General features: G+C 36.6%; 1 protein-coding gene across 1 annotated transcript; it reads right to left on the reverse strand.

Moving 5' to 3' along the window:
* Window positions 1-5,976, reverse strand: LOC145085966 (uncharacterized). Its single transcript, XM_079023670.1, has 5 exons — window positions 5,640-5,976; window positions 3,902-4,566; window positions 2,189-2,902; window positions 639-1,474; window positions 1-328 (listed from the first exon to the last, which is right to left on the reverse strand). The coding sequence occupies exons 3-4, from the start codon at window positions 2,789-2,791 to the stop codon at window positions 653-655; spliced, it is 1,425 nt and encodes a 474-aa protein (XP_078879796.1). The 5' UTR covers window positions 2,792-2,902; window positions 3,902-4,566; window positions 5,640-5,976; the 3' UTR covers window positions 1-328; window positions 639-652.
* Window positions 5,977-15,887: the final 9,911 nt, after the last annotated feature.

The following is a 15,887-nucleotide window of genomic DNA, read 5'->3' on the forward strand; positions in this document are numbered from 1 at the left end:
TTTTCATTGAAAATCTCAATCCTGCTTTTGCATATATTTTTCACAAGTCATTCCCAGTTTTCCATACTTGAGTCCAACATTTACAACAACATAATTTAGCTTAAGTTGCTCATTATCCCATTAGCACTACTTGATAAAACCCTAACAATGATATCAATGAATTTGAAATATTAAAATCAACATCCTCAACCAACAAACTTAGATCAGTGAGTAGCTTGCTATTTGATTCATATGTTTTCCCAACATCTTCATAGCATCCATGTTCTTCTTTAATGTCCTTCATATGATTAACAATTCTTTCCTTGAATATTCTTCCCGACATATAGTCCTTTGGTCATCAACATTCAACCAAACAATCAATGGGGTATTAGAACATTCACACCATCATGAAGAATACATCCAAAAATCATGAACTAAAAGGCCATTAATTAATAGGCAACCATGAAACATGAAAACATAATTTTTACCTTTAATATTTACTTCACATTAATCAGAGTCTTGTTTGAAATCCAGCATAAAGTACATAAATATAAAGCTGAAAATGTAGGTAGCGGTTTTTGACAATATAACAAAAAAACTTACATGAAACTTTTCAAATGCAGTTTAAGAATTATTAAAGCAACAAAGATCTCGTTTACCTGTTGTTTGATCTTTATAATAGAGGAGTTGATGTCTTTTCCCCTGCAGCATAAAACGAGCCAGAATCTGTGTCTATTTCTTTTAGCTGTGAAGTAGCGAAATTTCCCTTGGTGAAGGTTGTTATTGCAGGGCATTCCTTGATTTCCAAAGTATCCAATAATGGGAATGAAAAATCCTCCTTCCCCAAGCTAAAACCTTTAAGACATGGAAGGTATTGTAATTTCAAGGACTTTAGATGAGGTAACACAAGTATCTCCTTATTCGTCTTGCCATCAGATTTTTTCTCTTTGTCTTCTTCTACAGAAACATCTGCATCCTTAACAATCACCTCCTCCATCTCACTGCAGTTGGATATATGTAGCTCTTGGAGTTGCAATAGACTACCAACCATGGAATTAGTAAATACATATTCTAACCTTCTACACCAACTTATATGAACTCTTGTTAGGTTTGGAAACTCAAATGTTGTCCACTGATTGCTCTTCCATATATACCTCAGATTATTGAGATGCTCTAACTTCATTTTTCTTAGGTTTGGAAGATTGACAAGAGTAGTAGTAGTTATTTGTGACGATTCATCAAAACCACTTCCACATCCACTATTTCCATTTCTCCCTGCTGCTTCCAATGCAGTTTCAAATACCTCCTCTATCGAATAACAACTATCCACATGAATCTTTTCCAGCTTTTTCAGTTGCAGCAACTCACTGGATGGAATAATCTTTTTGACATCCTTATAAAAATAATCTAATTCGATCAAGTTATGAAAAGACCAAGTTGTCCCTTCTGAAGTAGCAGGGCCCAAGGTGTCACCGTATAAACTTTGGAATGGGGTCTGCAAGTCCAATAAAGAAAACGCCAGAGGCATATATATGTCAAAAAAAACCCTTTGAAATGTCATATATGTGCTGTACCAATTTTAATGAATTAATACAAGATATTATAATTATTAATCACAATGGTAATTGTAAGTATTAACTCTAACTAAAAGTTATCCGATGGGTTTCTGTTTTTGATCTCATAAACTAGGTTAGTTTTGACCTTTTGCCCTTGTTGAAAATGGAAAAGCTTGATTCAAGTGACAAGATGATATGAAAATAAAAATCAAAAGAAGTAACAGATGAACCAGTAACTCACTTAAAACCATGAAGAACAACAATCAAACGGAGTAACAGGGAAAAACTTCGTCATTGAAAATCAAAAGATTAAAAGGGTTTCTAGCTGTTCGAGAGGCTAGACTCTCCTAGGCTAAGAAAAAATGATAAAGAAACAAGCAAATCAGAATAATAATGCTCCTCCACACACGATTCCAGATTCCAGGTACTAAAAAGCCTGCAACAACAACTTTTGACAGAAAATACCTAAAATACCCTTTCCACTGAAATGCACTATTTTTCCTTATCTTGCTTTCCCATTTTGGCCTTCCTAGAACAACATAAACTTAGACTGAAACTAGTGTGAATGTGTTTGAAGTAAATTTACTTGGCATGATCATGCATGCATGATATCTTTCTTAATTAGATGATGCCAATTAAAGAAATATATATACCTGATGAAAGTTAAGGCCACATTCTCCAAGACTATATTTGCCTAATCCTGTATGTATATACTTGAGTTGGGGAGCTGTAGACCCACCAGCTGCAAACATCATCATTTTTGGGCATTTGTTGATGATAAGTTTATCCAATGAAGGCAAATGGAACTCATTCTTCCCCAAGAAGAAACCCTCCAGCTCTGGTAGATCATCTAGTGCAATGTACTTGAGACCAGGAAAGACCACAACCTTCTTAGAAGAAGAAGAAGAAGAAGATGTCCCCTTCGTTGTTGTTGTTTGCTGCTCTCCGTATTCATCTTCTTCCTTCTTCACAATCACTTTCATTCTGTAGCAATTCCATACCCTTAACTCTTGGAGCTGTCTCAGGCTTTCAAGTGCAGAGAATGTGAATATATGTTCCAAAACCCCGCACATGTAGATTTCCAATGTCTTTAGATTGGGAAGCATAATAACATTGTTATTTACTCTTGGAATTCCACCATTTCCTTCATCACCACCATTCTTGCTGTTTTTGTTGCTGCTCGTCCCTAATTGAGTTTCAAATACCTCCTTTATCCCTACGCAAGAGTCTATTCTCAGCACTTGAAGCTTTTGCATTTGTCCTGCTGCATAACATGGAATCACACTTGACAAAGCATCACAATCTTCTATTATTATCACTCTAGCGAACTGGCATATGCTCCAAGAAACACCACCTGCTTCAAACAACTGCAACACCATATGGAAAAATGATGTAAAATAATTAAACTATATACACAGCTTTTGTATAAGAAAGTTAATTCAAAATCTAGTTTTTTTATCTACTAAATGATACCAGTGCTCTCCACATCAAAAATGTACTTTTGTTTTTTTTTTTAATTAATTTCGGGATTTATTGAAGAGACAATCACTTTACCACCTAAATATACAAATGCAAATTCAATGAAATCAAGAAAGCACATATTTAACAGAACAACCTTATAAAAAATAGTTTTGGATAATATTATATACTGTTCTATTCTACAATATCTGTCACCTGATGACCCCTGATATCTAAAATGTTACATTTAACTAAATTCTGGGTACAATGACCAGATTTTCACAAAAGGTGATATTCTCCTCTCCTACTGGCCACTACTAGCTAAATACTGCTTTAACAGAAATAAAACCTAAATTGCCTATATTACCCATCAAAGATGCCATTATCATTTTATTGAACTTCCATAACTACCCTTACTAGAGTTTCTGAAGTGTAGCAGTGTCATGTTATCCATCCCTTGAGGTAATTATTATCTTAGTATAGTGGGTATCAAATGCATTATTATGTACATTAAGACATGAATATATAACAGGTTGCAATTACAACTATAAAAAAACAATTATGAAAATGGATAAATAATCTAAGATGCTTGATTACAGACAGAATAGAGGATTCACATAGAATGGAAAACCTAATTAGACGTGTGGACCTTTTCTAATTAGAAAAATAAAAAAGAAATGTTATCAGTAAATGATATGAAAATGATAAATAACAAATAAAAGGTAATACTTGTTCAAATGAATGTAACTTTATATGCCTCCAAATCGCATTCTTGAGTCCGCATGGGTGTGAAATAAAAGTTTAAATCTCTTATTTGTGATTTGGTGATTTTTTTTATAGAATATTGCAAAGAAAAAAGGAAATTAACAAGGAAATTAAATAAATAATTGAATGTGTACAAAGCATACCTCAAATTGATCAAGAACAGCAGTAGTTGCAGTGGTATTATTGAAAGATATTTCATTGCTCCCCTCATCCTTGGCACCACCTCCACCAATATACTTCAGATTTATATAGTGAGAGAATCAAGATGAGGGAAGAAGTTGGTGGTTTTGTGGGTAGATGTAAATGTAGTCATTTCTTCATCCTCATCATCTCTGTTTGAAACAACTTCTTCAATACCATAACACCATTTTATATTGACTTTCTTTAGGTTGGAAAGAAGTTCTGCCATGAGAGGCGAAAACAAGTACTTAATGCTTTTGCAATTCATAATTTGTATGGTTGTGAGGTTGTGGAATGGGGATTCTGATTGTTGTTTTGGAAGAGTGAAGAATTTATTCCAGTTGCTGCACTTCCACACATGACTCATGTTGTCCATTTTCCATAGAACCAATTCCTGGAGGTTGGGAAGTATAATAGGCTGTTGTTGATTATGGTGAGTTGTTACCAATTCTCTACTTGTTGGACTCTCACTCTCTATCTCAAACACCACCTCCACTCCTTTAACTCTCTTCAATTTAACTTTATGGAGGTTATGAAAAGAGTGCATGAGACAGGATGAGAATACAAGATTAGAAATATTAGTATCAGTGACTTCTTCTAATGTCTCTTCCTCTGACAGAATATCAGTCTGCAAAGCAAGAAATGTAATTAGCAACCTGTGTACTGAATTGTGTTAATGATATATGATTCCATGTCCATTAACAATTCTCTCTTATAATTTTGGATTTGAAAATGGTTATTTTGATTTTAGGTAATTTTTTCAAGAAACAGTTGCAAATGATGGAAAATGCCAACAGCTAAAAAATAGTTGGATCTTTCACCTTCAAATAAATTATTAAAAGATGCTAAGGATCCTATGCAACAAGATAATACAAAAATAAAGATGCAACTTATTTTCAAACAAGATTCAGAATTTAGCTTGAAATTGAGTTAATAAGAAAAAGGTAGGTTAATTGAAGGTTAAGTTTACTAAATTTATCTGCCATCCAAGTCACGGAACTGTTTCCATACAACCTAAGTCCCTATTTGACTGCTTGGGAATAAGAAGCTGACACTGGTATATGGTGGTACCCCTACTTAAATTTAAAAAAAAAAAAAAAAAAAAAAAAAAAAAAAAAAAAAAAGGATAAATGAGTTCGGTCTTGGGCATCACAATTAAAAAACAAAAGAGGAAACTGTAAAAATGGTCACCATTAAAAGAGGATGGTTAAAAACATATAAGATGACCATTTTACCCTTGTTTTATACATTTATTTGTTTATATAAGTGAAACTCGGCCAGCCATAAACCATCCTCAACCCCAAGCCTCGTCCTCTGTAAATCACAGACCCCATCCCATCGTTCCCAATCTCTAGGTATAAATTAACCACACCACATACCCTCTGGAGATCAAGAAAGAAAGAAATAGGAAAAAAGAAAATACACCAAAAGCAAATTAAAAATAAAAGATATGGTGACGTGTTTGTGTCTTTAAAGTCAGCTCTCCCTTCCATCTTCATTTACCAGATCCACCAAACGCACATGGACATTTTTTTTCAAGCTATTCTAAGTAGAAAATCATTCCACTTGTTATCAAGATGAAGAAAACAATTGATTAATCAAGTTCTTAAGAGTTGTTGGTGATATTTGATCCAAATCAGGGTGTTTCAGACAACTAGATTCTAAAAAGATCAAATAGATTCTTAGAAGATCAAATGGTACCTGGAAGAAAGCTTGGTCGTTGTAAAGGGGCTACGCATATAGTAATAACTCAGAATCAAACCCCTAAGAGATCTATAATACAACAGCGACAGCTCCATTTTATCTTCAACCATGTTTATAACCACTTGCAGACCATCATTCCCATTCTGCCTAAACTTCCACTCAAATCCATCAACAAAATCAAAAATTTGACGAGATTCGTTCAATTTCACATCCAAATAAATATATGGATATTCAACTTTTCGTTATTGTAATGAGCAGCAACAAGGGATTGTAGACAGTGAGAGAGCGACGTAACGCCATCGTAAGTGAGGACTAGTGATAGAGAAATTGGGCGAGACTTGCAATTTACCCCGTTCCCGAGTTCAACTTAACGAAAGAAAGGAAAGGAAATGAGTGGAAATGAGAAGATACTAAAAAAAATTGGTGTTCCGAGTTTCATTAAAGGAGGGAAGTGGACAGAAATGAGATGATCACTTTCCCTCCTAACTTTTCTTCCGATTTGGGAGGATTTGGAAGCAAAGAACAAAATGATTCATTTTCCTTCCACTTCTCTCCAATCCGGGAACACGAAAGAAAATTTTGTTTTCCTTTCTTTTCTCTTCTTTTCTTTCGTGACTTTCTTTTCTTTTCTCTTCTCTTCTTTTCTTTTGTTAAACTCGGGAACTAGGCGTCAGGGTTTTGGATTATGTTCGTTGTTTGTTATTTACTTTTAAATACATAGATCACAACAAAATATTAAAAATTATCAAAAATAAATAAATAAATAAAAATTACATTTCTGGTTAATGTGGTGGTCATTTTTTTTAACGTTCTACCTTAAATTTTAATATGATTGGATAGAAACTAGTAAAAAACCTCAGGCCTGGCCATTATTTTTTTAAAACCTTTTCTCCAATTAGGACATCGTATTTTGAAATGTTTATTTTTACCTATAGTAGCAACGTTCTTACAAAATGCTACAAATACTTTATTTGATATCTATTTCTATCATTGGTAATTAAATATATGTGTTGTTATTTGAGAAAAATATGGTCGTATAGTAGAATATCGAATGTGGGGGGACCAAAATGCCAACTCCACAAACTATTGTGGCAAAATTTGAAGTGTCACATTTGGTTACTGTCAGGAACCAAAAATGGAAAACTCTGGAACCCCTTTTTGGCTAGCAATAGAGAATATCGAAGTTGGGGGGGAGGGGGGGCGGGGGGGGACCAAAACTGCCAACTCTACAAACTAATGTGGTGAAAAGTTGGGGAATGACCAAAGTGGCAAAGTGTTGGAACTTTTGTGGCAAAACTTTGAAAAAGTTGAGGAGGGATCAATAATGGAAAAGTATTGATACTTTTGTGGCAAAACATTGAAAAGGTTAAGGATGGACAAAAAGTGGCAAAGTGTTGAAACTTTTGTGGCAAAACGTAGAATAATAATAAATATACTATTCCTATGACCTTTGTGCTTTAATATATATATATATATATATATATATATATATATATATATATATATATATATATATATATATATATATATATATATATATATATATTCTAAAGCATATTAGTTATATCTTGAATTTTTAAGATGAAAGTTAAAAAGCTTTTTGTACAAATCAATTATGCATAAATAACTTTTTAATACTTGCCAAAAGTTTGAATTTGAATTAAGAAAAGTAATTAAGAAACTCAATTTGAAGCAAAATAAAAATTTTAAAAATATTAAATTCATGTATTTAAATTAATTTACATTTCTTTAATTAGACATAAATATTAATTTATTATATTAATAGTATACAGGCAATATAAATACAAAATATAAACATAAATTTTCTATTTAAAAGTGGTAATTTTTTATTATAAAATTCCTAATAAAAAATATAATAATTATTTATGAGTAAGAAAGTATTCGCCAAAACGCCGCTGCTTTGCAAGGACACACATCTAGTGTGTGTGTGTGTGTGTCTATATATATATATATATATATATATATATATATATATATATATATATATATACATATATATATATATATATATATATATATATATATATATATATATATATATATATATATATATAGGGAGCAAAACTGTCAAAGCAAGTAAAGAATTGTGGCAAAAGTTTGAAACATAAAAACTTACTATTCCTTAGACCATTTAGAATTAATTATATACATAATACCTAAGACTATTGGGAATTAATTATATACATAATTGTCCATATGTTTGGTCTTTTTAATTAATATCATTAGATTTTTATGTTAAATCCAACGTATAAAAGACTTTTTTTTCATATCAAAATAAATAAAACTTATACACTAAAATGATTAAATATATAAACTACATTAAAAAAAATATACAATATCAAAGATATTGCTTCATTTTCCCGAAAGAAGTATCACATCCCAAACTCTCTCTCTCTCTCTCTCTCTCTCTATATATATATATATATATATATATATATATATATATATATATATATATATATATATATGTGTGTGTGTGTGTGTGTGTGTGTGTGTGTGCGGTTCAACTTTGGTGCCCATAGTGGCACCAGCAACCCCTGTTTTTTTTCAGACACATTGCAAAAAATTTTGAATTTTTCATTTTTTCTACTATTGTGCCACTACGTAAAAGAAAAAAACGTGCCACTAGCAGAATGGGAACTACAGAAGATAATTAAATTTGGAGGACAACAAGGATTGTGGACTAAATAACTAACAGAAACGACACATTAAGTGGACTATTGATGGATGAAGCATGAAGAAGGTGGTCTCCTGCTTAAAATGAAGACACGAGAATAATTGTGCATTCAAGATTAAGATGAACGGGCGATTCTATGAAGTTATGGATGATTTGGAGAAGGCAAATTGGGATTAACTTGTAGAGAACTTGAAGAAAAATGGGTCATAGGTTGATTGGACTCGAATTGGGCCAAGTGGACTAAACATTGGAGGCTCAAAACTCAAGAAAGCACACACCATGCCTCACCCGTGCAGATGTGCGCGAACCGCGCAAAAGCATGCGACCAACTAACCCGCACAACACCACCTTCACGAAGACCAAAGACCTTTCGTATTCAGCTCCACCCGTGCAAGGCACCTGCAAAGGGTCCTTCAGGGGCAATTTCATCATTTTTGATTTGAGTGTTATTTAATGGAGGTTGAAACAGCTTTTGAAGGGATCAATATTGTCACACCCCCAAACCAGAACGGCGGAAATGTTCGGGGGCGGATGACTTCATGTGGTAACGTAACAAATGAATACATAGTAAAGAAAGCAATACAACCGTCATATATATAATTGAAAGTTTACATTGTTAAAAGGTACATGTTCAAAAACCAATTACAATATGATGCCAAAATATAATTGAAAGTTTACATTGTTAAAAGGTACATGTTCAAAAACCAATTACAATATGATGCCAAAATAGGAATTTAAACTGGCGCCGCAGCGTCCCTTCTTCAAAAGCTGTGTGTTAACTGTAATTACTGAATCCCTGGGACATACAAGTAGTTGTGAAAGAGTAGATCAGCATTTAAGCTGGTGAGTTTCATAAGTATTAAATGACAATTTTTGTATGAAATGAAATGTTTTGTTTTTGTTTGTTTGTTCCTAGAAAATCCCATATTTTCTACTAGCATAAATGTAGTCTTCTATCAAGACCAATGTTTGTTACTAGAAATTATATGTACGTATAAAATTTTCAATACGTCTGAAAAACCCCGTAAATCAATGTGTTTTTAATACTCCATGTGAGTTTTATAACCATACTATTGACTAGAAATGCCTATACACAACGTTCTTCAGGCGTTGGAATGTTCTGACGTTTGTCACCCCAAATGGTGTACTGTAGCTAACAGTCAGGGCACGGGTTGTCAAGCGCGTATATATCTATACACAAACACCATGCTCCCCCTCCAAGGGATTCTGGTATATAATACAGGACTTGAAATGTGTACTCGAACGTACATGAAGTTAATGTCTCACAAAACTTAGTATAAAACAGATTTACGAGTGAAAATGTTCATTTGTTCTTGTATGTGAAAGTAAACTTCTTGAAATAGTGTTTTCTAGTATGTAAAGTTTGTAATGTTCTCGTAAAATTATACCTATTATAGTTTTCTAAAAGTGTGTCTCGTTTGTATAGTAATCCCTAGTGAAAATGCTCACTTGTTATGAAGAGTATAATTTTTATAGTGCCAAGATGGACACATATACATACAGTATAAGCAGAGTGTTTGATCTATACATATATAGCAACATTTTTCATTTCCAAAAATATGATGTTATCGTGATATATTTTGCATATGAAAGTTTCCCTATAATACTTATAAATCACATATGATTCCGTTGATAAAAAGTGTATAATGAAACTTTATATAACACACGATAATAATCGTGTGTTTTACTTGTATTCCCCCCTTAAAAGCATATAAAAGTATTTATAAAACATTTAAAAGTGTTGATTATAAGGGTATGAACTCACTTGAAAGATCGGAAAAAGCGAGATGAAAATCGAGCAGAATTTCGACTCGAGAAAGCGGATTTTCTCGGGATTCTTCGGAATCTCGGGAGCAGAAACGACCTTCGGGACTTGAGCAAGGTAACCGGGACTTCGAGATATCACTTGCATGGAAAACGAGGCAAAACGCAACAAAGTTGAGAGAGAAATGAGCCCTTTCTTCGGAATCCTTGCATCCTTTTTATAGGGACTGGGAACCGCCTCGGTACGCTGGGCGTACTTGTGCGTCATGCATGAGCGCATCCTCGACTGCTTCGGAATCCGGATGAGTCTGGACATAGACTCGCATAGGGCGCGACATGGACGATCCGGGGCCTAGGCCTTGAGTACGTTGGGCATACGCGTGTACGCTAGGCGTACTCGTGTGGGACTCAGCCTTCGGATAATACCGAAATTTCTATTAAAAATTATATTTTTAATATTTAATAAACTTCAAAAATTTATATCTTCCTCATATGAACTCCGTTTTCGACGTTCTTTATATCCATGCGTAGGTGAGACTACGCTCTACAACTTTCTTTTAGATTCCGTCAGCAAATTTTGAAATTATTTTTATTATTTATTTTTAAAAGGTCGCGGTAAGAAAATTTCGTTAGAAATTCATAACTTCTTTATCTGTCGTCTGTTTTTGCCAGACTTTTTACCGTTGCAATACCATTGCCGAGACCTTCGGTTCTCGTTTAGGTCATTCCAGCTAAAAATCGCTCGATCTTCGATTCGAGTTTTAGCTGTCTGTCGCTAAGACGAACTTGGAAAAATTATAATTTCAATATACGAAGTCGGATTTGGGCGTTCTTTTTACGTACGATCACGGTTTAATGACCTCAAACATAGTGGTTACAATACTTGACTTTTTAGGTCATTACATAGAGTTGAAATATCGGGTTGTCACATCATCCCCCCGTTAGAGGGAATTTCGTCCCGAAATTTAAAGTAGTAAAGATACTAGTGAATCAGAGAAAAAGATGAGGGTACTTTTGTTTCATCTGATCTTCGCGTTCCCATGTGAATTCAGGTCCTCGCTTGGCGTTCCAGCGAACCTTCACGATGGGTATGCGACTTTGTTTTGTTTGTTTGACCTCTCGGTTCATCACTTCCACCGGTTCTTCCACAAAGTTGAGGCTCTCATTTATCTCGATCTCGTCGAGTGGAATAACAAGAGTCTCGTCGGACAGTCACTTTTTCAAGTTCGATACGTGGAAGGTAGAATGTACGTTACTAAGTTCACTCGGTAGATTGAGTTTGTAAGCTACTGGGCCGATTCTGGCAAGAATCTCGAAAGGCCCAATGTACCTTGGATTTAGCTTTCCACGCTTTCCAAAGCGTATCAAGCCCTTCCATGGTGAGACCTTCAATAGAACACAGTCTCTTACTTGGAATTCCAAAGGTTTCCTCCGTTGGTCAGCTTAGCTTTTCTGTCGGTCTCTAGAGGCTTTCAACCATTCACGAATTTGAACGATCTTCTCTGTCGTTTCCTGTATGATTTCCGGACCGGTGAGAGTGTATTCAGGAACTCGTCCTTTAGCTAACTGGGTGTCGCCAACTTCAGTCCAGCACAGAGGGGACCTACACTTTCGATCATAGAGGGCTTCAAACGGAGCAGCCTTTATGATTGTATGATAACTATTGTTGTATGAAAATTCGACAAGGGGTAAATGGATATCCCATGTCTTTCCAACGTCAATCACACAGGCTCTCAGCATATCTTCTAAAGTTTGTATCGTTCTCTCACTTTGCCCGTCTGTTTGTGGATGGTAGGCTGTACTCATGTCTAGCCTAGTCCCCAGGGAACTTTGTAGTGACTGCCAGAACCTTGAAGTGAATCTACTATCTCTATCAGAGATAATGGATATCGGAACACCATGCAGTCGCACTATTTCCCTTATGTAAGTTCTTGTAAGCTTTTCCATCTTGTCAGTCTCCTTGATTGGTACGAAATGTGCGGATTTGGTCAATCTATCGACGATGACCCATATGGTATCGAGTCCACCCGTCGTCTTGGGAAACTTGGTTATGAAGTCCATAGTAATCCGTTCCCATTTCCATTCCGGTATTTCCGGTTGTTGTAGTAATCCTGACGGTTTTTGATACTCGACCTTAACCTTAGCGCAAGTAAGGCATTTACTTACGAAGGTAGCAGATTCTGCTTTCATGTTAGGCCACCAGTACAGTTTCTTAAGATCCAGATACATTTTATCTGAACCTGGGTGAACGGAATATCTCGTGTTTTGTGCTTCGGCCATGACTACGTCTCTTAAACCACCATGTTTCGGTGTCCAGATACGGTCCATGAGATAATATGCTCCGCCACCCTTGATTTCTAGATTCTTTCCCATTCCTCTTAGGGATTCCCCCGCCACATTTTCAGGTTGCAAAGCTTCCAGTTGAGCCTCCTTAATTTGTGTGAATAAGTAGGAATGGATAGTCATAGTCAGAGATTTGACTCTCCGACCAGTGTATTCTTTTCGACTGAAGGTGTCAGCTACCACATTGTCCTTGCCAGGATGATAACGAATTTCACATTCATAGTCATTAGGTAGCTCGACCCATCGTCGCTGTTGCATGTTGAGCTCCTTCTAATCAAAAATGTGTTGAAGGCTCTTGTGGTCGGTGAAGATAGTGCTCTTTGTTCCGTATAGGTAGTGTCTCCAGATCTTCATAGAAAATACCACTGCTCCTAAATCAACATCGTGTGTTGTATAGTTTACTTCGTGTGTCTTAAGCTGACGGGAGGCATAAGCAATAACCTTCCCTCTTTGCATAAGAACACAACCAAGTCCTTGGTTTGATGCATCGCAATACACTATGAAATCTTCTATCCCTTCGGGGAGGGATAGTATCGGTGCGGTGCACAAAGCCTATTTCAGTGTTTGGAATGTCTTCTCTTGTTTTGCTTCCCCGTCAAAGGCCACGCCTTTCTGGGTCAATGTAGTAAGAGGTTTCGCAATGCTAGAGAAGTTCTTTATGAACCTGCGATAATAACCAGCGAGACCTAGAAATTGTCGAATCTCTGTAGGTGTCTTTGGTGCCGACCAGTTCTCAATGGCCTTAATTTTGGAGGGGTCCAAGTGTATCCCCTTCTTGCTAACAATGTGGCCCAAAAATTCGACTCTTCGAATCCAAAATTCGCATTTAGAGAACTTCGCATAGAGCTTCTCCGATCATAATGTTTCTAAGATTCTTCGTAGGTGCTAACTATGCTCTTCCTTACTTCGGGAGTAGATAAGTATATCATCGATGAAGACGATAACGAACTGATCCAAGTAAGGACGGCACACCCTATTCATTAGGTCCATGAATACCGCTGGTGCGTTGGTTAATCCGAGCAGCATTACTACAAACCCGTAGTGTCCATAACGAGTTCGGAAGGCTGTCTTGGGAATATCCTTCTCTAGTACTCGTAATTTGTGATATACGGATCGTAGATCTATCTTCGAGAAGTAGTTTTCTCCTTGAAGTTGATCAAATAGGTCGTCAATGCGGAGCAGAGGATAACGATTTTTGACAGTAAGTTTGTTCAGTTCTCTGTAGTCAATGTACATACGGAACGATCCGTCTTTCTTCTTTACAAACAAGACTGGTGCTCCCCAAGGTGAGAAACTTGGTCTAATGAATCCTTTTTGATGGAGTTCGTTATGCTGACTGAAAGTTCTTGCATCTCTGCTGGTGCCAGGCGATAAGGTGATTTCGCTACTGGGTAGCCCCTGGAACTAAGTCGATTCTGAACTCGACTTGGCGTTGTGGAGGTAATCCCGGTAGTTCTTCTGGAAATATATCAGGCAAGTTGCGTACTTCTGGAATGCTCATGATGTCCTCTAATTCTTGACTCGTATCGACGATGTGTGCAAGAAATGCATGACAATCCTTCCGCAAACACTTTCTCGCTTGGATGCATGAAATGATGCGAAAGTTTGTACCTGATTTGTCGCCGTAAATCACTAATGTTTCGTCGTTAGGGAGACTAAGACGAACTGCTTTCTCAAAGCACATGATGTCGGCGTGAAGAAGACCTAACCAATCCATGCCGACTATGATGTCGAAACTTTTAATTTGGACCGGCATGAGGTTGATTAGGAAAGAATGACCGTCTAAGGTTAATGTACAGCCCATGTATATGCAGTTAGTGTTTTCCATTAAGCTGTTTGCCATTTCTATAGTGAATGATTTTTCTAACTTGCTAGGTTTATGTTTAAGTAAATGAATAAAGTTTTGACTCACGAAGCTTCTCTCCGCTCCATTATCGAATAGTATGCATGCATATGAATTATCGAGAAGGAACGTACCAGCGACTACTGTCGGATTAGCTACGGCTTCATCGTGGCCTATAGCCAAAACTCGTCTCACCCCGCCGGTATTTGCTGCCTTTGGGCAGTTTCTCTTGTAGTGGCCCACCTCGCCACAACCGTAGCAAGCTTGGCCTACACCAGCGTTGGGAACTTGAGTGATCGGCTTTGTGGGAGCCTTGCAGAAATGGATTGTGTGTCCCTTTCTGTTGCAGTTGGAGCACTGCATTTCCCGACAAGGTCCATGATGGTGGTAAGTACATTTGGTGCACTTTGGAATGTTACCCACATAAGGCTTTGTTGGGTAGGGATTTGTAGGAACGGTAGTAGGTACAGTAGCAGCATTCACTGAAACTAGTTGTTGTTTCTTCGCAGACTCTTGGGAATACCCACCCTTCCCTTTATTCCATCCTCTCTTCCTGTTATTGTTGTTGTTGTTTCCCTTTTGTGGTTCTGGTGCAGAGATTGTTGAGTTCTGATGACTTCCATGATCAATAAGAGATTGTGCCAGTTCCTTGGCACTTTCAAAAGTGTCAGGTTTTGAAGCTAACACGCTTGACTGAATTTGGGGCGACAGTCCCCAAATGTATCTCTCTATTTTCTTGCTCTCAGGAGCAATCATATCTGGGCAGAGGATTGCCAGATCGCAGAACCTGTTGGTATAAGTTGCTATATCGGTACCAATCATTCCAAGAGTCCAGAGTTCGTGTTCGAGTTTTTGAATCTCTCCTCGTGGACAGTATTCTCTCATCAGCATGATTTTTAAGCTCTCCCAACTTATCGCATTCTCCACTATCAGAGTAAGTGCCTTAACGTGGCCATTCCACCAAGTTAAAGCTCTTTCGGTAAGCGTGAAAGTGGCAAACTTGAACTTGCTGTGCTCGGGACTGGAGCAGACTTCAAAGACGGCTTCTGTCCTATCGATCCACTGTTTCAGAACCATCACACCACCAGTTCCATTAAACATCCAGGTTTTGGCATTCGTAAATTCTTTATAGGTGCATTCTCGGGTTGCCCATGAATCTCGCCATGGTTGGAAGGAAGCGTGCCAATCCCCGAGCCAGTAGTAACAGGGTTATTGAGTTGTGACATGGCAGCCGCCATAGCTGCTATGACTGCTGCTTGGAACATGGCAGAATCAAATTGAGGTGGTGCAGGTGCTGGTGGTATAGGTGCTTCCCCACCGTTGTTTTGTCTCGGGTTTCTACGCGGAGGCATCCTTCAACTATAGGTTGAAAAGATAAAGATAAGAATTTCATAACATAGAAAATCAATGTGTCTCGTGAACTAAATTGCTATAGTTCAACAACAGATGATAGTATGAGTCTCAAAGATAGAAGAATGAAAGCTATTTGTAAGACTGAAATATGAAACAAGTATATGGTTTCTCCATAACATTTTAAGGATTGAACGAAATACTCAACGTAGTAATAATAGTGCCA

Source organism: Lactuca serriola, chromosome 2, assembly GCF_051521515.1.
Source record: "Lactuca serriola cultivar US96UC23 chromosome 2, Lser_US96UC23_V15, whole genome shotgun sequence".
Taxonomy (NCBI): domain Eukaryota; kingdom Viridiplantae; phylum Streptophyta; class Magnoliopsida; order Asterales; family Asteraceae; genus Lactuca; species Lactuca serriola.

Bases quoted from the DNA above. Each gene is read 5' to 3' on its own strand.
- LOC145085966 (XM_079023670.1), bottom strand. From the start codon at position 2,791: ATGCAAAAGCTTCAAGTGCTGAGAATAGACTCTTGCGTAGGGATAAAG. The intron at 1,475-2,188 runs GTATATATATTT...TTGGACTTGCAG, and splicing joins GTGGCCTTAACTTTCATCAG to ACCCCATTCCAAAGTTTATA.